Source organism: Lissotriton helveticus, chromosome 2_2, assembly GCF_964261635.1.
Source record: "Lissotriton helveticus chromosome 2_2, aLisHel1.1, whole genome shotgun sequence".
NCBI classification, from domain to species: domain Eukaryota; kingdom Metazoa; phylum Chordata; class Amphibia; order Caudata; family Salamandridae; genus Lissotriton; species Lissotriton helveticus.
The window spans coordinates 460,291,703-460,312,405 of NC_136060.1; the positions used below are offsets into that span (position 1 = coordinate 460,291,703).

The 20,703-nt window shown below is 49.0% G+C and overlaps 1 protein-coding gene across 4 annotated transcripts in view; it reads right to left on the bottom strand.

The window, feature by feature from the left end:
• Positions 1 to 389: 389 nt before the first annotated feature.
• Positions 390 to 20,703, bottom strand: part of MAVS (mitochondrial antiviral signaling protein) — a 152,746-nt gene continuing 132,432 nt past the window's right edge. For all 4 annotated transcript variants that reach the window (XM_078678703.1, XM_078678702.1, XM_078678701.1 and 1 more), the window contains one exon: positions 390 to 2,183. In XM_078678703.1, coding sequence (XP_078534829.1) covers positions 1,374 to 2,183 — 810 coding nt within the window. In that variant the 3' untranslated portion in view covers positions 390 to 1,373. The remainder of the gene's footprint in view (positions 2,184 to 20,703) is intronic.

Here is a 20,703-nt window from a genome sequence, read left to right on the forward strand (position 1 = left end):
GGACAGAATGTAGATCTTCATTCCCCTTGTTCTCAGCAATGAAGCATGAGAACCAGCCTAGTTGGCCACTGGATAAATGAAGATACCAACTCCTAAAGATCTGGTTTGTTTCAGAAGGTCCAGAGTCATTCAGTGCAAACAAGATGTCCACTGTAGGTATGGCCAGCCACACCAGGCCAGGCACAAGAAAGTCAAAGCAGTGGCATCCTGCCCAATGGCAAAGCTGGCTTTTAAGGCAGAGGTGCAAAAGAAGCACATAAGGCCACATGACAACTTACCATAACGCTTTGAGTTATAAACAGTATTAGGCATTGTTAGATAGAGTTATGAACTGACAGCTTGTTGATAGGGAGAGAAACAAGAAACATACTTGTTTGAGCATGAAGGTGATCTAACATTACACAGTTTACTGCGATAAGCCATGTTTACAAAATAACAATATAATTGTTTTAACTTTAGTGCATATCGCATTTTATGTTTTGTTCTACATAAAAAGAGAGATTTCAGAACCCATGCCACACATATATACTATAAAAGAAGCATAATAACTAATGCATGTTCCATTCTGAGGCAAACGTTGTTTAAGGCAGGTTTTATAAACAAAATAGTGCAATTTAATGTATTTGCTTCTGCTAGAATAAACAATTAAACTGAATGTGTACCATTATCTTTAAAAGCCTATTGATAAAGTTTGAAAACAACCACCCAAAACACCAAGTATATTAATAAAAACAGGTTTGATTTTCAGTTTTAGTCAGCTTTTCGCCTTCCATTTTTGGTTGAAGAGAGAACCATGAGTTAGTTATCTTGATTATCAGTACAAATGATTCATCTGCCCAACTCACCACACTTTGGCAAACACTGGGCAGCCATCAAGCCCACAGTCCAAGGCCCTCAGTCGCTGTATCGCATAACCCCAGGTACTAACTGCAAACCCGTAAGAAACTGATATTTCGGGGCACTGTACTTTACTAAGTTTGCAATCTACGCATCATCCCCAGTTTAGAACCTTAGAGTGGGGAATAATGAACTGGTTGAATTTTGTGTATGCTGTGTCCTGGTCTGTAAACTTGGTTGTCACAAAGCATTCCCAAATAATTTTACCAGGTGAAAATTATGTTGGCAAAAATGCATGGAGTGCTCAATTACCGGTCAAGTTAGAACCGATATTCTGGGGCAGACCGGATTATGTAAAAGAATCACAATTGCAGAGGCTTGGATTATGGCTTAAGTCTACAAAACTTAAGTTCAACCCTGAGGGGGTTGATTGGTCTGATTTAAGTGTGTGTCCTGGTCTCCGCTCTCTCCTTTGGTACTGTGTGGTTTCTAGCTGAGGGAAGTGGGGGAGGTGGGGCCTGCGTTTTATATTCATTTCACTGCTTTTGTCGTGTTTTGTACAGTAAGAAGATCCCAACAAGTGCAAACATAATAGCTGGAAGGACCACATGCGCTAAAGCTATGTTGTCCTTTTCTTCATCAACATTACTTCGAGAGTTAGGGCCTTCAGAGGGAGATAAGCCCACCGCATTGTTAGCACTTAAATTGTCAACAGTGGGATTGTTTACAAAATGCAACTGATAGTCCCTCATGTCCCCATCATCAAAAGTTTCAGAAGCGTCAACTGGATGAGTAGAGTTGGCTGCAACATTGCTTCGACTGCGAGAAACTCTTTCTTCCATACCAGTACTTCTCCCCATCGCTGAAGTTGGAGAGGAATAGTCATCTTCTTCTGGCTCATTGACTTTAGAATGCAGGGACTCTGTCTCGCATGAGTTGGCGCTTACCATAATTGGATCGCTTCTTATTGTAAACATGCTAGAGCTCGAATCACTGCTACTCGAATCTGGTGCGTGTTGGTTAAACGGAGCATGTAGACGTCTTGGATCTTCTGCAGCCGGTGGTTGGCGACTAGATGTGGTACCACGTGAAGTGCCATAAGTGCTTTCACTAAGGGCAAGCCGAGATTCATGCAGGGATGATGTGACAGATTCTTCACCACTTGCAGGATTCTGATCTGTTCTTACTTGCGAGTAGAGGACACCTGGCTTACTAGGATGTTCCTCCTCCTCTTCATTACTATCTCTGTTTACTTCTGACCTTGTTTCTTGCCTTTCATCCCTCTTATTTGTAGATGCATTGCTTGGTGTTTCAATCCTCTTGGGTGGATTTTTTCCTCTTGTTTCCTTTAAAGATAAAATATATTTAAAATGTATATAAAACAAAAAATGGTTCTGAATCAGGCATGTCTAATCTAAACATCTACTATCTGGCAGACCACAATATATACAGTATAAAGTCATGTATACAATTCCTTTTTAGGTATGCATGTAAAATTGACTCAAATTCCAGCTATTATTTTTCTCTTCTATTACAAGCCTGTAGTGATACACAAAAATGGCTTTCGGCTGCTGTAATGTCACCCAGGGAAGGGGACAACAGTTCTCCCTGGCTCACCTGAGCCTCTAAATAATTATACACCGCTGTAGACTGTATTAGTAACCCTTCTCAACAGCCCTGAAGGAGGTAAGGGAATGAAGGAGGTGTTCAGCATCACCATCTATTGCCTTTCCAGTCAGCTGCATGACTGTGCAGAACTGTGCCTGACAGGAAATTGTCTCTGTGCTGACAGCAGCTCAGCCAGAGCTGCTGTCAGAACAAAGCTGTCTCTACTCCAGAACAGAGAGCAACACCCAGGACCGGAGTTTGAGTGAAGGGTCAGTGGGAGGTAGGGTAGGGTTACAGGATGCCAGGTACTTTAATATATATTTGTCAAGGCATTTGTACAGTGGCTAATGAGGAAGGGTGGCAGGAGGTCCAATATGTTTTTTGCATTGTTTTTATACAAAAAGGGAGAAAGGACTCTCAGAGGGAATGCAGATTAGAACACCAAAGAGGACAGAGAGAGTTGAGGTAATGCTGTGCATAGATCCCAAGGATGCATCCACATCTGGGTAGCTGATCTATGATGTCACTTGGAACCCTTTGGACAAAGACAACCCTGTTATCAACAGTTATTCTTCTATATCATACCCAAAGTTAATCGGTCACACTTGGGGGGGCGTTTGTTCGCCTATCAGGGCCCTAAGGTATGGGAGACTTTTAGTTATAGATTCCTTACCTTAGATTTTCCCCCTTGCTAGGAGATGGATGTTTTTTTTCGGGAGGAGTCGAGGCAAGCTGGCGGCCGCAGCAGCGGCTGAGTGAGGTGCCTGCTCTCTACTCCCGGTCGGAAAAGGGAGAAAAAGTCTATGGTGTTCACGCAGTCTGCCCCGGCTATTGCAAGCGCAGATGGGAGTTCTTTTTGACACCGGCAATCTGAAACGCGGATTACACGAAGTACTGTTGCAACAGTTACAGATTTCAGTTAAATGAGTGGCTGACGGCTGACAGCAGACGGCTCCAGCGTGGGACGTGCGCTGTTCATGGTTGCACCGTTTTTGCTTCTTGGTTTCCCTCGAGTGCCTGTTTGGCGCCTCCCTCCCCCCTTTCTAGGGTTGTATCAGTACCTGTGTTGGGGTACCAGTCCAGACCCGAAGATGCCGAAGATGCCGCCAAAACCTTCCTCAAAGCCCCCGGTCACCAGAGGCGGCAGAACGAAGGCTACAGGACAGCCCGGTGCAGAAGACGGACATGCGGGTGAGACAGGGTTATCGGGTGGTCTCGAAAAACCATTTCTGCAGTCGGAGTCGGCATCAAGCACGAAAAAGGGAGTGGAGCGAAAGAAGACGCCTAGTAAGAATCCTGTAGTACAAACACTCCCTGAGATGTTTGAGAAACAGGTAATGCGAACTAACCTGCAAGAGCGTTCTGATACTGTATCAACGAGTCAGTCAATTCATGATGGGGATTTCTCTGTGGAGGCGTCAGATATCTTAGCTTCAGAAGCACTTTTGCTAGACACTGCTAACAATGTGGAAAAGAGCCCGGATGGGTGCATTATGGAAGATGGAGTTCATAGGGAGGCTAGCTTAGACACCGCAGATGCTGCTGATTTAAATGTGCCAATTGAGGGAACAACGCCGCCTCTGGTGCTTGATGCTATATGCCCTGACTCTCTCGCCCTTCAAGAGACGGCTGACAATTTTTATTCAATGTCAGATCATTCCTCGGATGAGAGTATTGATAAGGACTGGGCAGACTACCCGGAGGAAAGCAGTATGGATGAAGACTCTAGAATAAGTGAAACTTCCCCGGGGCCTATGACAAACGTAAAAATGCATAGAGCTAGAAAATCTACAGGCACCAAGAATAAGGCATCTGATTCTAGTGGCGCGATTGTGGAAGCTATGCCTCAAGATGGATGTTCTGGAACTGAGCAGTCTAAAGAGCCGCATAATGACTCTGAGGTGACTTTAGCTATGATTTATAATACAATGGTAGCTCATAGAGCGGAGTCTAAAATAGAAATTGCTCGCACACAAACTAAGGGGCCGATTAGGATGGCGGACGGACTTGCGTCCGTCCGCCACCCTTGAGGAGGAGGGAACGTCCGCAGGGGCTGCGGCGTTCCCTCCGTGCTGATTAGGATGTGACCGCCAGGGTGGCGGTCACATCCTCTATATTTAACATTGCGGCGGGTGCAGCTACAAGCTGCACCCGCCGCAATGTTAAAAAAGCATGTGTTACATTTACATGCACAAAGCGGCAGGCACCGCACGGTGCCTGCTGCTTTGTGCACGCAAATGCAGGGGGGTACCATAGGTACCCCCCATGTGCACCCCCCACCCCCCATTCACCCAGGGGGCCCGCAACGGGCCCCCAAAGTGAAAGTCCGTATGCTTTTCCATGGCGGAAAAGCCGCCGTGGAAAAGCAGTTTAACACAACCATCATAATATGGCGGACGGTGTCTCATAGACACCGCCTGCCATGTTATAGCTTTTACGCCGCGGTCGGAAGCCGACCGCGGCGGAAAAGCGGCGGACGGAATTCCAGACCCACCAGCCATCCTAATTTGGCGGTGGGTCTTTGGAGCCTCCGCAGAGGATTTTCCGCCTCCTCCGGCCCGGAGGAGGCGGAAAATCCTCCATCCTAATCGGCCCCTAAATGCAGAAAGGTGCAAAACGCTGTCAGGCGAGTTACCAAGATTTTTTCTGATATTTCCTCTAGAGTCTAGAATATCCGTGCTTGAGGATGAAGTCGCGGCACAAAAAGCTGAGCTCTGTGCTATAAAAGCCCAACGGGATGACATAAGCTTTAGACTTCCGGAGTTGGAAAACCAATCGCGCAGGAGTAATCTGCGAGTTCTGGGGGTCCCAGAAGAAATGGGGGGCCCTGATGTACGGAAATTCATCTGTGATCTTTTCCAGGACGCCTTTCCTGAGCTGACCTCTTGGGATTGGTCTACAGTTATTGAACGGGCGCATCGCTTTCCTTTTGTAATTAGGAAAGTAAAGCAATCAGAGGTGGAACGGCCCAGAGCAATCTTGGTCCGTGTTGGACTTGGCCCGCAGGGCAGGTTCGCCCCTAAACTTTTTGCCTTATGTGTGACCCTGTGTCAGTGATTTTGGGTCTCTGCGCACTTTTCCCCTGGGTCCCAGAGTGAAAGTGCGTGCGTGTAGTATGGCTGGCCTGCCCTCCCATAGGAATGCATGGGGAATGTGTGTGCCCTGGTAGTTCCTGATGTGTGGGGAGTGCAGGCTCGAGTTTAGTATGTATGAACTCGTGAGAGTGAATGCTGCGCAATGGTATGTGCGGCTTGTATGTGTCTAGAAGGGAAGTGTTACTTCTGGACATTGAGATATGTGTGCATGTGCTGTGAGGGTGCTGGAGCGTGATTGGCTGGAGCTGGCTGGCATGCCAGGCTCCAGGAAGTCTGGATGGGTCTGCCCGGTGGTGAGTGGGAGATTAGCATGAGTGATGTGTGGGAGGAGTGTACCTGTGTCCTGGATGGGCTGGGTTTTCCCCACACAATGCTGGCTCCGCCCCCCTGTGGTGTGTCTAATGACCCAAGCCCTGCCAGTGAATAGAGAGGGTGGTTGAGGTAAACAGAGTACTCAAGTACCAGCTGCGACTGGTTCCGCCCCCACTCTACACCCTTGAACAAAGGAATGCACTGTATAAAAATGGGGCTGTGTCCCCACTGAAGTTGTTCTGCTTTTGGATCCTGCCAGAGGGGGCTGTTGCTGCTGCTGGGGCCAGGAGGACCGCCACTTGGACTGTCTCCCTGCCTGGAGACCCAGTGTGCTGGCGCTGGCCCAGCCTTGCCCCCCCTGCCTGCCTCCAGCCCCTGCTGGAGCCCTGTCCTGTCCTTCAGTGCTGGGGAGCACTGAGGACTTCATTGCCTGCAGCCTGAGAGCGCTGCTCTCTGCCCTTCAGCGCTAGGAGCGCTGAGATCGCCTGCCTAGCGCTTGAAAACGCTGTATTTTGCCCGAGCGCCGTGAGCGCTGTATTTTGCCCGCCCTGTGTGGTGGTTTGACGGCGCGGGTGCCACCCCGCTCATTGCCGTATTGGTTTGCCCGATTTTGAGTGATCTACGAGGGAGCCCACTCCTCGGATCGTCTGGGAGCCCGCCTGCCTGCCTAAAGCGAGCCGCCGCGCTGCCCGCGGCGACCCGGAAGTGAAGGGATTGCCGGCCAATCAGAGTGCGGCCCAGGAAAGGCCGACCGGAAGTCCCGCCTCCCTCGCCGAGCCGCGAGAGAGCCTGCCGAGGCTCCCCGAGAGGAAAGGAGAGCCCCGGGACCAGCGGGAGAGACCCGCCGCCGCTGGAGAGCCCAGCGCTAGACCGGTGAGTGCCTGCCTGCAGAGGAGGGGGGGGAGCGTCGGGACACATTGCCGGTGTCCGCCCCGCCCCCTCTCTGTAGCGCGACCTCGCGCCTGGGTGTTTGTGAGCCTGAGGGCTCAGGGGGCATTTCCTGATTTCACGAGCCCTGAGAGGCTCTGAGCGCCCACGTTCACGTCGAGTCCCCAGAGGGGGGACTCCCAAAGAGAAGCGCCCGTGTGTGTTGAGCCTGAGGGCTCAGGGGGCATTTCCTGATTTCACGAGCCCTGAGAGGCTCTGAGCGCCCACGTTCACGTCGAGTCCCCAGAGGGGGGACTCCCAAAGAGAAGCGCCCGTGTGTGTTGAGCCTGAGGGCTCAGGGGGCATTTGTAAGTGACCCGAGTCCCCAAGAGGGGGACTCCAACCCGAGCCAGAGAGGCTCCAACGAGAGAGAACATCTCCGTGTGCCTGTGGAGCCCCGAGGTGCCCCAGGGGCACCAGTAGCATTAGAGCCCAGCGAGGCTCTTGGCAAACTTGATCCCTTTGGGTCCCCAGAGCGAGGGACCCCACAGCCCAGCGAGGCTGCACCTTTTGTTGCTGGAGCCCTGAGAGGCTCAGCAGCCCCCTTACTTGTGTAAGAGAGCCTAAGAGAGGCTCACCAGTGCCACAGTGGTGGTTCTTTGAGCCCAGAGAGGCTCCAACTTTGCCCTAACTTTCCCTGAACCAGTTGCCCAGCACTTTGTGGGCAACTGCCACGTTTAGGACCCTGACACTTTGGACACAGGGCGTCCTAGCCCCAACAAGGCCAGAGGGCCTAGGGACAGTCACAGGTGGTGACTTACGTGAGTTTGGCGCAATTGTACTTTCTATACACCTCTGAATGGGTAGTTTATTCATCATGTGTTTCCTTCCCCTGCACCTCTGAATGTGTTTTTATGCGTCATGTGCCTTTACACCTCTGAATGAATGTTATGCATTGCATCATGTGTTTTCCTCTTACACCCCTACAGGTATTGTAATACATAGGTGGTTGTTTTCTCCCTAGTACAGGTGGTGCTAGTGAGGTCCTGTTACCAGTGATTACTGGTTGGGTGCTCTATTTTTATATTGTGTGCTACACTGATTTTTCTTTCTACAAGTGCTAAGTTCTGAAAGTGCTACTTCTGATTCCTGACAGTGGTCCAGGTGGCCCTGTCTTGTACATATCCCTTGTAAATTCGGCCCGTGCCTCTGGCACATTGTAAAATGTGTGTTTTATCTAATGTGTTTTGGTGTAATACAAAGGCTATTTTTATATAACCTTGTGTGGAGTTTCCTTTGTGGTGGGCCTTTGGTTGTTGTTGCTGGGGTGCGTGCGCAAATACTTAACCTACATCGCCTCCAAGTTTAGCCTTGCTGCTCGCGCCACGTTACCTAGAGGGTGAGTAGGGGTTATCTTGGCGTGTAACTCCCTTGCCCTGACTTGGGTGTGGTGGTCTCTGGCTGACTTTGGCGAAAGCCCTGGCCAGCCGGGGATCCCACGTCCAACATTGGCGGCAAGCGGTGGGATAAGGATTTGTGTTTGCGGTGTACCACAGTAGCGGCTGGCCGCACTTCAAAGCTCTACATTGTTAGATAACCACATTTTGGGGATTATTGTTTTTGGTGAAATTCCATTTTTTCTGCTCCTGAAGAGTGTCATTTATAATTGTGTTCAGTGCATTTGTCCCCCGCCCTGCTTCCAGAGTTTGGTACCGGTGTCACTTTGGTCAGGTTGAGAAGTCAGGGGTGGTAGAAACTGCCTTACCGATCCGAGGGGAGGGTGTGTGTGGATGAATGGTGTGTTTTTCTGGATGCATTAGTATGAGTTCTCTTTGATAAGGAGAGTGTTGAAGTTTTGGAATTGTGTACTCTTACTTCAGACTGCTAAGGTCCCTTGTGTTGCACGTGTCTGTGAGCATCCTGTTAAGATGGAATCTCCTTTTAACCTTTGTGGCCTGTTTAAGTACAGTGTGCATGAGTTGGTACGGTTATGTCAGGAGAGAGACATCCCAGTGAGTGAGTCAGACACCCAGTCCAAGCTTAGGGATAACATGATCCTGTGGCAGAAGAGTGACTGGGAGCGTGAGCACAGTGAGAGGGAGAGGGCCCGGACCGCACACCATGAGGGTGGTGGGTCTGAGGGGAGCCCTGAAGAGTCTGATGTGGAGAGTGAGTTTGACAGTGGATGGGCGCCAGCAGAGAGTGAGTACCCCCTAGATAGGGAGTCCCTTGCTGGGTCCAGTGTCAGATGTAGCACCCCATCCCTTTCCCTGGCCCCAGAGGAGTGGGTGGATAGGAGAGAAGAGAGGGAGCACCCGCTGGCCATGGAGAAGCTCCGGTTAGAGTATGCCAGAGAGATGGCGCAGCTGGGTGTGAATGAGCGGACTGCAGAGGCTGAGAGGGCCTTGGCCAGGGAGAGGATAGCCCTAGAGTGTAGGTTATCCCCTGAGCGCAGTCTTAATTTTCTGGATCCCCCAGGGAGGGTTGAGTCCAGTGGTGGCAGCTATTTAGATTCCAGTATAGGGAATCCCAGTCCCAGTTCCCCCAGTCTGGTACCTGTTTCCCCAGAAGAGGAGTTAAGGGTGAAATTCAGGGGCAGTAGGAAGCTGCCTCACCAGTCGTGGGAGAAGTTTGAGGATGAATGTCATGGAGCACTGTGGGCTTGGGTAGAGGTTCACACTGACTCTGATTTTGAAGTCTTGTTTGATCTTATTGTCAAAGAGCAGGTGCTCAGTGGTTGTCCGCCAGAGTTGCGCCAACACCTGTTGCAAGTTGGATTTACTGATCCAGAGTTACTTGCTGAGGAAGCAGACCGCTGGGAAAGGGCCAGAGGTTCTGTAGAGTCCTTGGTGAGTGACTCCGAAAGTAGTGGGTCAGGGATCTTCCAGCCCAGCGTGGTGGAAGAGGCTCAGTGTAGCCCAGCTAGGTCCCAGTATAGTGAGAAGGGTGTAGGGGCTGACTGCCTGGCTCAGTGGAGCAGGAGTCAGTGGGTGGCTGAGAGCCCCCAGAGGCCCGAAGCCCTGTCTCAGAGCCTGGGTGGTTTCTTGAGGGAACACCAGGTTGGGGACCTAGGCTGTCCTGTTAGCCCATTTGAGGAGGATCTCCTAGTGAGTAGAGGACCTGGAGCGTCTGTAACCAGAGCTCCTGTGGTTCCAGAGGCTGGCAGTACCGCTCCGGTAGGGAGGGTACAGGAGTCCAGCGTGAGGAGTGATTGGGGGATGAGTTTCCCAGTGGATGCACCAGTGGACCAGAGACTAGCCAGGTGGGCTAGATCTTCTTGGAGGGACCCGGGTGGCACCACTTCTGGTCTGGGGGATCGTCACGCACTGTCAGGTGGACAGAGGGCGGGAGATCTGCGCCAGACAGACAGTCACACAACAGATGTGTCAGTTGTTAACCTCAGAGGGATTGTGGGTGAGTCCCAAGAAGTCCTGGAGTGCCAGGCAATTGTTCCACCAAAGGTTTTAGACCGGAGGTTGGATGGCCAGGTTCAGGATCAGCCTGACCTGAAGGGTAGGACGACTGTAACCAGTGTCCTGACCGGTTCTTCTTCCAGAGGAACTTCTCCAGGTGGGAGAGGGCAGACCTCTGGAAGGGGGTGCAGAGGGTGGGAGAGCCCACCTCTGACCCCGGCGCAACCTGAGGGGTTAAACCCTAGGTTGGAATGGCGTTCTAGGTGTCCCCCTCGCACGGGGAGGAGGAACCCTAAAAGAAGAGGTAAGGGGAGGAGAGCCTTCCCTGAGACTCCTGGTCCACCTGAGGTTGTAGACCCTAGGCTGGAGAACCAGTGGCAGTCTAGCCCTGTCTGGCAGACAGGAAGAGTGGAGAGTGGCTACTATGGGCCTGGGGTTACTACCCCCCACTTCGTGAGTAGGCAGGAACCAGTGGCACCTGGGTGGCCTAGGGCCTGGTCCTGGCCGCAAACAGCTGAGGAGTACCAGTGGGGTAGCCCAGCTGGTCCTTACGGTAGCTTTAGAAGGAACCCTAGGGGTTCACCGTGGCATAGAACAGGAGGGTGTCCCGGCAGTGGCGGGCCTGCGTCCGTGTTCTATCGCCCCAAGCAGGGAAGTCCATCACGGTGGTGATTGTTCTCCCCTGCGTTTTGGCTGGAAGGGGGTTGTGTTGGACTTGGCCCGCAGGGCAGGTTCGCCCCTAAACTTTTTGCCTTATGTGTGACCCTGTGTCAGTGATTTTGGGTCTCTGCGCACTTTTCCCCTGGGTCCCAGAGTGAAAGTGCGTGCGTGTAGTATGGCTGGCCTGCCCTCCCATAGGAATGCATGGGGAATGTGTGTGCCCTGGTAGTTCCTGATGTGTGGGGAGTGCAGGCTCGAGTTTAGTATGTATGAACTCGTGAGAGTGAATGCTGCGCAATGGTATGTGCGGCTTGTATGTGTCTAGAAGGGAAGTGTTACTTCTGGACATTGAGATATGTGTGCATGTGCTGTGAGGGTGCTGGAGCGTGATTGGCTGGAGCTGGCTGGCATGCCAGGCTCCAGGAAGTCTGGATGGGTCTGCCCGGTGGTGAGTGGGAGATTAGCATGAGTGATGTGTGGGAGGAGTGTACCTGTGTCCTGGATGGGCTGGGTTTTCCCCACACAATGCTGGCTCCGCCCCCCTGTGGTGTGTCTAATGACCCAAGCCCTGCCAGTGAATAGAGAGGGTGGTTGAGGTAAACAGAGTACTCAAGTACCAGCTGCGACTGGTTCCGCCCCCACTCTACACCCTTGAACAAAGGAATGCACTGTATAAAAATGGGGCTGTGTCCCCACTGAAGTTGTTCTGCTTTTGGATCCTGCCAGAGGGGGCTGTTGCTGCTGCTGGGGCCAGGAGGACCGCCACTTGGACTGTCTCCCTGCCTGGAGACCCAGTGTGCTGGCGCTGGCCCAGCCTTGCCCCCCCTGCCTGCCTCCAGCCCCTGCTGGAGCCCTGTCCTGTCCTTCAGTGCTGGGGAGCACTGAGGACTTCATTGCCTGCAGCCTGAGAGCGCTGCTCTCTGCCCTTCAGCGCTAGGAGCGCTGAGATCGCCTGCCTAGCGCTTGAAAACGCTGTATTTTGCCCGAGCGCCGTGAGCGCTGTATTTTGCCCGCCCTGTGTGGTGGTTTGACGGCGCGGGTGCCACCCCGCTCATTGCCGTATTGGTTTGCCCGATTTTGAGTGATCTACGAGGGAGCCCACTCCTCGGATCGTCTGGGAGCCCGCCTGCCTGCCTAAAGCGAGCCGCCGCGCTGCCCGCGGCGACCCGGAAGTGAAGGGATTGCCGGCCAATCAGAGTGCGGCCCAGGAAAGGCCGACCGGAAGTCCCGCCTCCCTCGCCGAGCCGCGAGAGAGCCTGCCGAGGCTCCCCGAGAGGAAAGGAGAGCCCCGGGACCAGCGGGAGAGACCCGCCGCCGCTGGAGAGCCCAGCGCTAGACCGGTGAGTGCCTGCCTGCAGAGGAGGGGGGGGAGCGTCGGGACACATTGCCGGTGTCCGCCCCGCCCCCTCTCTGTAGCGCGACCTCGCGCCTGGGTGTTTGTGAGCCTGAGGGCTCAGGGGGCATTTCCTGATTTCACGAGCCCTGAGAGGCTCTGAGCGCCCACGTTCACGTCGAGTCCCCAGAGGGGGGACTCCCAAAGAGAAGCGCCCGTGTGTGTTGAGCCTGAGGGCTCAGGGGGCATTTCCTGATTTCACGAGCCCTGAGAGGCTCTGAGCGCCCACGTTCACGTCGAGTCCCCAGAGGGGGGACTCCCAAAGAGAAGCGCCCGTGTGTGTTGAGCCTGAGGGCTCAGGGGGCATTTGTAAGTGACCCGAGTCCCCAAGAGGGGGACTCCAACCCGAGCCAGAGAGGCTCCAACGAGAGAGAACATCTCCGTGTGCCTGTGGAGCCCCGAGGTGCCCCAGGGGCACCAGTAGCATTAGAGCCCAGCGAGGCTCTTGGCAAACTTGATCCCTTTGGGTCCCCAGAGCGAGGGACCCCACAGCCCAGCGAGGCTGCACCTTTTGTTGCTGGAGCCCTGAGAGGCTCAGCAGCCCCCTTACTTGTGTAAGAGAGCCTAAGAGAGGCTCACCAGTGCCACAGTGGTGGTTCTTTGAGCCCAGAGAGGCTCCAACTTTGCCCTAACTTTCCCTGAACCAGTTGCCCAGCACTTTGTGGGCAACTGCCACGTTTAGGACCCTGACACTTTGGACACAGGGCGTCCTAGCCCCAACAAGGCCAGAGGGCCTAGGGACAGTCACAGGTGGTGACTTACGTGAGTTTGGCGCAATTGTACTTTCTATACACCTCTGAATGGGTAGTTTATTCATCATGTGTTTCCTTCCCCTGCACCTCTGAATGTGTTTTTATGCGTCATGTGCCTTTACACCTCTGAATGAATGTTATGCATTGCATCATGTGTTTTCCTCTTACACCCCTACAGGTATTGTAATACATAGGTGGTTGTTTTCTCCCTAGTACAGGTGGTGCTAGTGAGGTCCTGTTACCAGTGATTACTGGTTGGGTGCTCTATTTTTATATTGTGTGCTACACTGATTTTTCTTTCTACAAGTGCTAAGTTCTGAAAGTGCTACTTCTGATTCCTGACAGTGGTCCAGGTGGCCCTGTCTTGTACATATCCCTTGTAAATTCGGCCCGTGCCTCTGGCACATTGTAAAATGTGTGTTTTATCTAATGTGTTTTGGTGTAATACAAAGGCTATTTTTATATAACCTTGTGTGGAGTTTCCTTTGTGGTGGGCCTTTGGTTGTTGTTGCTGGGGTGCGTGCGCAAATACTTAACCTACATCGCCTCCAAGTTTAGCCTTGCTGCTCGCGCCACGTTACCTAGAGGGTGAGTAGGGGTTATCTTGGCGTGTAACTCCCTTGCCCTGACTTGGGTGTGGTGGTCTCTGGCTGACTTTGGCGAAAGCCCTGGCCAGCCGGGGATCCCATTTCCAACAGTCCGTTTTAATAATTTTTTGGCAAGAGAGGCAGTTTTTGGTCTTGCTAGACCTGATAAGCAGAGGTCCGCAAAGGGCTGTAGTTTTTTTGTGCGGCCAGATTTTGGCCAGCCACTGTCTCTAAACGCTGGTTTTGCGTCAATTGATTGCAGGATTTCAGGAGAAAGGAGCAACCGTGTATCTACAAAATCCAGCGAAATTGAAAGTTATTGTTAAAGGCCAAACCAAATTATTGGCAAAGGACTATTTGATGACACTGTAAAAACTGCATTTGAATATATTTCATCTCTTTTGCCTTGCCTGATAGTCCCTTAAAGAGCTTGCGATGTGTTCGTGCTGATAATTATGATAATTATGTAATTTCTATTGCAGAAAGTCTAATTTTGGAGATAAGGTTGCAGTTTTCTTTCTCCTTTTTGATATTTGAGTGAACATTGTTAAATCGGTGAAGATGTATATGTGTAAATGATATTCCTCTTTTATTTTCCGACCAAGAAAGGGAGTGGGGGGGTACTTTGGGTTCCCAGGGACCAATGGTCCTTATGCCTCATGTGGTGGGATGGGTGAGTGGGGGGGGGGGTCCTGGTGCGGGGTTGGTGGTGGTGGTGGTGGAGGGGGGTGGGGTGTAAGTCAGCGGTAGTTATCCTTGAATGGTCAGCAGAGCAGATCATTTCAATATGCCTGTGTGGTATGAGTCAAAATACGGAAGTATTATCTTTGTTACATACGATATATAATAATGGATAGAAAAGTGAAATATTGTACGTTGAATATCAACGGCCTTAATGATTTCAAGAAAAAAGGGATTTTACGCAAAATAATTCAATTATCACAAATAGATATTCTGTGTTTACAAGAAACACATATTTCTTGGGATAAGAGAAACTCGTTGAAAAATTTAGGTCTTGAATTATTAGTATGCACAAAGCAGACTGGGATAAAAAGAGGGGTTGCTATTTTTATGAAACAGGGTCTGGGGAAATGTGTTAGAACACTAGCAGACAAATGGGGGAGATGGGGACTGGCAGAAATTAATATTGATGGTAATAGGTTTACCATTTGCTCTTTGTATGGCCCGAACCTAGATGATAGTGAGGTAATGAATTCGATTAATTTAGAGCTTGCTGCCTGGTGTCAACCAATAATTTTCTGTGGTGACTTGAATGTCCATATTGAAGCTGATTTTAATATTAGGACAAGCTGGAATTATAAAGGCCGTAAGACCAGGATCTATAGAGCTCTCCGGGAATTAGTGTTAGGAAACGGGCTTATTGATGTCTGGAACAAATTACGGTCCTCTGAGCCCGGGTATACCTTTTTTTCGGCTCCACATCAAAACTTTGTGCGCTTAGATTATTTTTTTATTTCTCAAGACTTTATAGAGAAAGCTAATATTGATATAATGCCACAACTTATTTCGGATCATAATCCCGTAATACTGGAAATACAACTCTTCTCCCAAAACAAAGGTTCTAATAGAAAGTGGTCGTTTCAATGGAATTTGTTGATGGATGATGATTATCTTTTATATATGGCTAAAATTATCAAGGAGTTTTTTTAATGTAATAATGACACGGCTTCTGTTCAAATTGTCTGGGATACATCTAAATCAATCAGAGGAGAAACTCTCAGCTATTCCAATTTTCAGCAGAAAAAGAAACAGAGCAAATTTAAGAAAGAACTAGACAGGGTGATGGCGGCAGAGTTGAAATTGACAGCCAATATTAAATCTGGCCAAGGTATTGAAGATGCCCAACGTGCTCTAACCACTGAACGGGCCGTAGCTTATTCTTATTTATCTGACCAGGTAGGGTCTAAATACAAACAATATAAGACAGAATGCTATGAACTAAATGAGCAAACGAGTAGAGTGTTAGCACAAAGGCTTAGACAGAAGGCAGCTTTCAACGATATCATAAAAATTACTGATCTAAATGGGGTAACCCAAGAATCCAAAGTGGGGGTTTTAAAGGCGTTTCGTGATTTCTATCAGTTGCTATATAATAAGCCGAACGATGGTACTGGTGTAGTAAACAATGCTTCAGAATATCTGACAAACCTAGACAACACGAAACTTTTGGAAATACATAAAGCTGCATTAGCTGCCCCCATCATTTGGGAAGAGATTGAACTGGCTATCCTGGGTCTTGCCCCAGGGAAAGCAATGGGACCAGATAATATACCGCTGGAATTTTATCGTACTTTTCGTAACATGCTAAAACTGGAGTTACTCAAAGTGTATCGGCAGGCTTTTTTGGGTTATCCACCGGACTCTTGGTTTCTGGCCACAATAGTTGTTTTTAAGAAAAAAGGAAAGGAGGGTATTGAGCTAGGGTCTTACATACCAATCTCTCTTATTACCTCGGATAGCAAGATCTTTTCTAAGATTCTTGCTAACAGATTAAATGATTTTATGCTCAGGCTGGTCTCTAAGATACAACATGGATTTATTAAAAAAAGGGATACAACTGACCATGTTAAACGAATTATTGCCTTATTAGACTTGGCGCAGGCCACAGGATCCCCAGTTGGGGTTGCCCTGTTGGATGCAGAAAAAGCATTCGATAGGGTTGACTGGGGGTTCCTGTGGTCTGTGATGGCATGGAAGGGGTTTCCCATTGAATATATAAACGCTATACGGGCGTTATACATCAACTCTAAAGCAGTAATCCGGGTTGCCACCGAGGTCTCTGACTCTCTGCCGATAACAAGGGGGACAAGGCAAGGCTGTCCTTGCTCCCCCTTGTTGTTTGCACTATATATTGAGCCCTATCTGAACAGATTAATAAAAGAAACTGATATTGTTCCAGTAAAGATTCATCAAGCAGAACACAAAGTCTTTGCGTATGCTGATGACGTTGCTATTGTCACCTCTGATATTAAACTGGCGTTACCTAAAATAATAGAACTGGCCCAGGAATTTGGCGAGTTCTCGGGATATAAATTGAATATCTCGAAAACATAACTGATCCACTCGACTGAGGGCAGGCCGGATGATCTGGTGTTTTCTGCCGAAGCCTCTTATCTTGGTATAACGGTATCTGCCAAAATAGATGACATTATACGGCTTAATACCGACCCTATGTTAGATTCAGCTAACAGGACTTTGGAGAGATTGAATAATTTACATGTATCTTTGTATGGTCGTACTAATGTACTGAAAATGCTAATATTTCCTAAATTCCTTTATCTGTTTCGTACGATACCTCTTCTGTTTCCCTCTGATTTTTTCTGTAAAATAGATAGAATGGCCTCTAGGTTCCTCTGGGGCTACCGCAGGTCTAGAAGAGCCATTACCTAGGATCAGGAGAGGCTGGGGGGTACCGAACTTTCGGCTATATTACTGGGCAGTCTTATTAAGATACATGGGAATTTAAATTTTTCAAGATGCTTCTATGGATGAATCAATTAGGCCGTCAATTTATTAAATGGTCTTGGGGAAGGAAGCACGACAATGTCTGGTGAGAATAATAGAGCCCAGTTATTATAAAAAAACAAAATTTAAAATCATGCTAACCGCATTTCAAATTTGGAAGCAGTTTAAAAAAAGATTCAACTGTTGCCCGGACTTGAATTACTATACGCCTATGCTGAACAACCAGACCTTACCTGAAATTTTCGGAGGCCCTGTAATGCTGAGATGGCACTCCGTCGGAGTGTGCATATTAGGAGATTTATATCCAGACGGCAATTTGTCTCGTATTCATATTTGCAGCAAAAATATAGTTTTCTGAGAACTGATTTTTTTAAATATCTCCAAATTTAAAGTTTTCTGGAGGCTAAAAGCCCTTTAAATCTAATAATGATGGAAAAAATTGATATGTTAGAAGGCAGTAGAAAGGGAAGTAGAATTGGTGTAATATATCAGATGATGGTAAGCAAATTGCAGGATGATTTGAGTGTATATATAGATAAATGGCAAAGAAAATTAGAAGTGGAAAATGTCGACTTGCCTAGAGCAATAGAGTTGTCGAGTAGTGTTTTATTTAATGGATCGTTTAAAAGCCAATATTTCATGTCCATCTATGATTTATACTACACCCCTGCTAAGTTGGCTAAATGGAAAGCAAAAAGTGGAGATAAGTGCAATCGATGTAGTTATACTGCTGCGGATTCTATCCATATGTTTTTTACCTGTCCGAAATTACTTCAATTTACCACGGAAGTACAATTTTTTCTTAATAATAGCTTAGGGATACAAATTGAATTATCCACAGAATTAGTAATTCTTGGAATCCAGTCAGATCAAACTGGTAAAAGAACGACTGAAGAAGAAGGTTTTTTATTTATTTGTATGTCTGTATATCGATATTGTATAACTTCTCGTTGGTTAGATGCCGATCCTCCAGTTTTTTATCAATGGCAGTCAAAATTATTATCTATTTACCAACTTGAGAATGCGGTGTATAAACTAAAGGGGGTGAAAAGAAAGGCATTTGGACAAAAACTGTGCTCCATTTTCTAACTGGATATGATTGTTTTTTTTCATTTTTTTTTTCACTCTGTTTCCTTCAATATAAGATGATGCTTTGCTGGATTTGTATTTTTTTGTTTATGATGAATTATATTATGTATAACTATCTGCTGACATAAAACAAATAAAAATAATAAAAAAAAATAAATAAAAAAAAGATTTTCCCCTTGGCGTCAGACTGGATCTGGAGATTTTTCTTTAGCAGTACCCCTGTGTGTCAGCAGATGGCGTCGGTCGACTCCACCTCCATCGTTGTGGTCACCGGAATGTCGTTGCAGTGCCTACTTAGACGCCGCCCCTGCGTGCTGATGTCTGTCCTGACACGACTTTCCACGCCCGAAGCACAGAGCCATGCAAGACACGGACCACTGGTGAGCCACATCTAGGGCCCTGGAAGGGAGTCCCTATCCCTATAAATCAGCTCGCAGAGCAGGGAGGATGGGTGGGGCGGTAAGGAATCTATAACTAACATATGCCTCTTACAGACACATCGTTACTGAAAGTAAGTAACTTATTCATCTGAAAGAGACAGTTATAAATTCCTTACCTTAGAATAGATACCCAGGCAATACCATCCTTGGATGAGGGACTGCGAACCAAGTTCACACCAGAAAGTCTTGGAGGACCGAACAGGCATGGACAGCCAAGACGGATAGCCATCCCTCCGGTCTTGGCTGTCCATGCAGTAATGTATAGATGTGCACGTTGACGCCTGGCAGATATCAAGAAGTGGGACTCCGCATGCCATGCAGTGGTAGCTGCCGTAGCCCTAGTAGGGTGAGCACGCAGCACCACTGGAGGTTCCTTCTTAGCTAAAGCGTAGCAGATCTTTATGCAAAGGGCACCCATCTTGAGATGGTACATTTTTAAACGGCCTTGCCTTTTTTAGCACCCACATATCCAATAAAGAGTTGATCATCCACCCGAAGTCATTGGTGCGGTCAAGGTAAAAAGACAGCGCCCGTTTAGGGTTCAGATGGTGGAGTCTCTCATCCACCTTGGAAGAGTGTGGAGGTGGGAAAAAGGTAGGCAAGGCAATAGATTGACAAATATGAAAAGGTTTAGCCACATTAGGAAGGAACGAAGGCCTCGTTCTAAGCACCATTTTGTCCTGATGCACAGAGAAGAAAGGGGGCTTTGAAGATAGAGCTTGAAGCTTACTCACACTGCGAGCAGAGGCAATGGCAACAAGGAAGGCAGTTTTGAAAGTGAGGCGCCTGAGAGGCCAGTTATGAAGCGGCTCGAAGGGAGCACACATGAGGTACGTGAAAACAAGATTAAAGTCACACTGGGACATTATGAAAGGAGATGGAGGAAATAGATGAGTAACGCCCTTAACAAATCTATTTACATTAGGAAAATTAAAGAAGGATAACTGATCCGGCAGCCCCAAAAAAGCAGAGATTTCAGCAAGATAACCTTTAAGAGTCCCAGAGCAGAGCCCTGCTGGGACAAAGAAAGTACATACAAATATACAAAAGGACCTCTGAAAGAGTGGTAGAAAGCTAATCCACAGCCTTTGCTGTGCACCATGCTACAAACTTATTCCACCTACAGGTGTATACCCATTTAGTGGAAGGACACCTGGCTGCCAAGATGACATTACAAACTTCAGGTGGGAGGTCGAAAGCTGTCAACTGTCGCTGCTCAATCTCCACGCAAGGAGATGGAGACTGGACAGGTACGGGTAAAGAATCGTCCCCTGCTGCTGCGACAGAAGATCCTCCCGAAAGGGCAGTCTGATCGGAGGATTGATGGCCATGCTCTGGAGCTCGGGGTACCAGACTCTTCGTGCCCAGTCCGGAGCCACAAGAAGAACTTGGGCTCGATCGCGCTTGATCTTTTTGAGCTCTCGGGGCAGAAGTGGTACTGGTGGAAAGGCGCACAGGAGGCCGCAGTTCCACTTGGAAACTCCAACACGCAAAACTGCTGACAATTGCGTGCTTTCTTCAGTGGCGAACAGATCTAACGAAGGCTCTCCCCAGTGCTGAAAGAGATCTTCCACCACCTCCGAATGAAGACGCCATTTATTATCGACCAAGCACCGACGCCTGAGTTCATCCGCTCTAGCATTCAGAGAGCTCGCCAAGTGTTGAACCACCAGGGTAATGCCCTGATGTTCCAACCATGTCCAGAGAAGAAGAGCCTCCTGACATAGGGTCACAACCCCACCTGCCCTGTTTGTTGCAGCACTACATGGCGGTGGTGTTGTCTGTGAACACCCGCACCACCTTCCCTTTGAGAGAGGGAAGGAATGCCTTCAGTGCCAGTCAAATTGCCTGGAGCTCCAGCAGGTTGATATGGAGCCCGAGACCAGACATCTCTGATCTCCGCCTCTCCCAGATGGCCGCCCCATCCCAGGAGTGACTCATCTGTCACCACTGTTATATCTGGTAGGGGAAAGAAAGGGATCTGCCTCTGAGCCAAGCTTGGTACGTTATCCACCACTGCAACTGCAGTGCAGTCCCCTCTGAGATCTGAACATAGTCGGAAAGATTCCCCTGATAATGCGCCCACTGGAACTTCAGGTCCCACCACAGAGCCTGCATTTGCCATCTGGCATGATCCACCAGCAGGATGCAGGAGGCCAGCAGC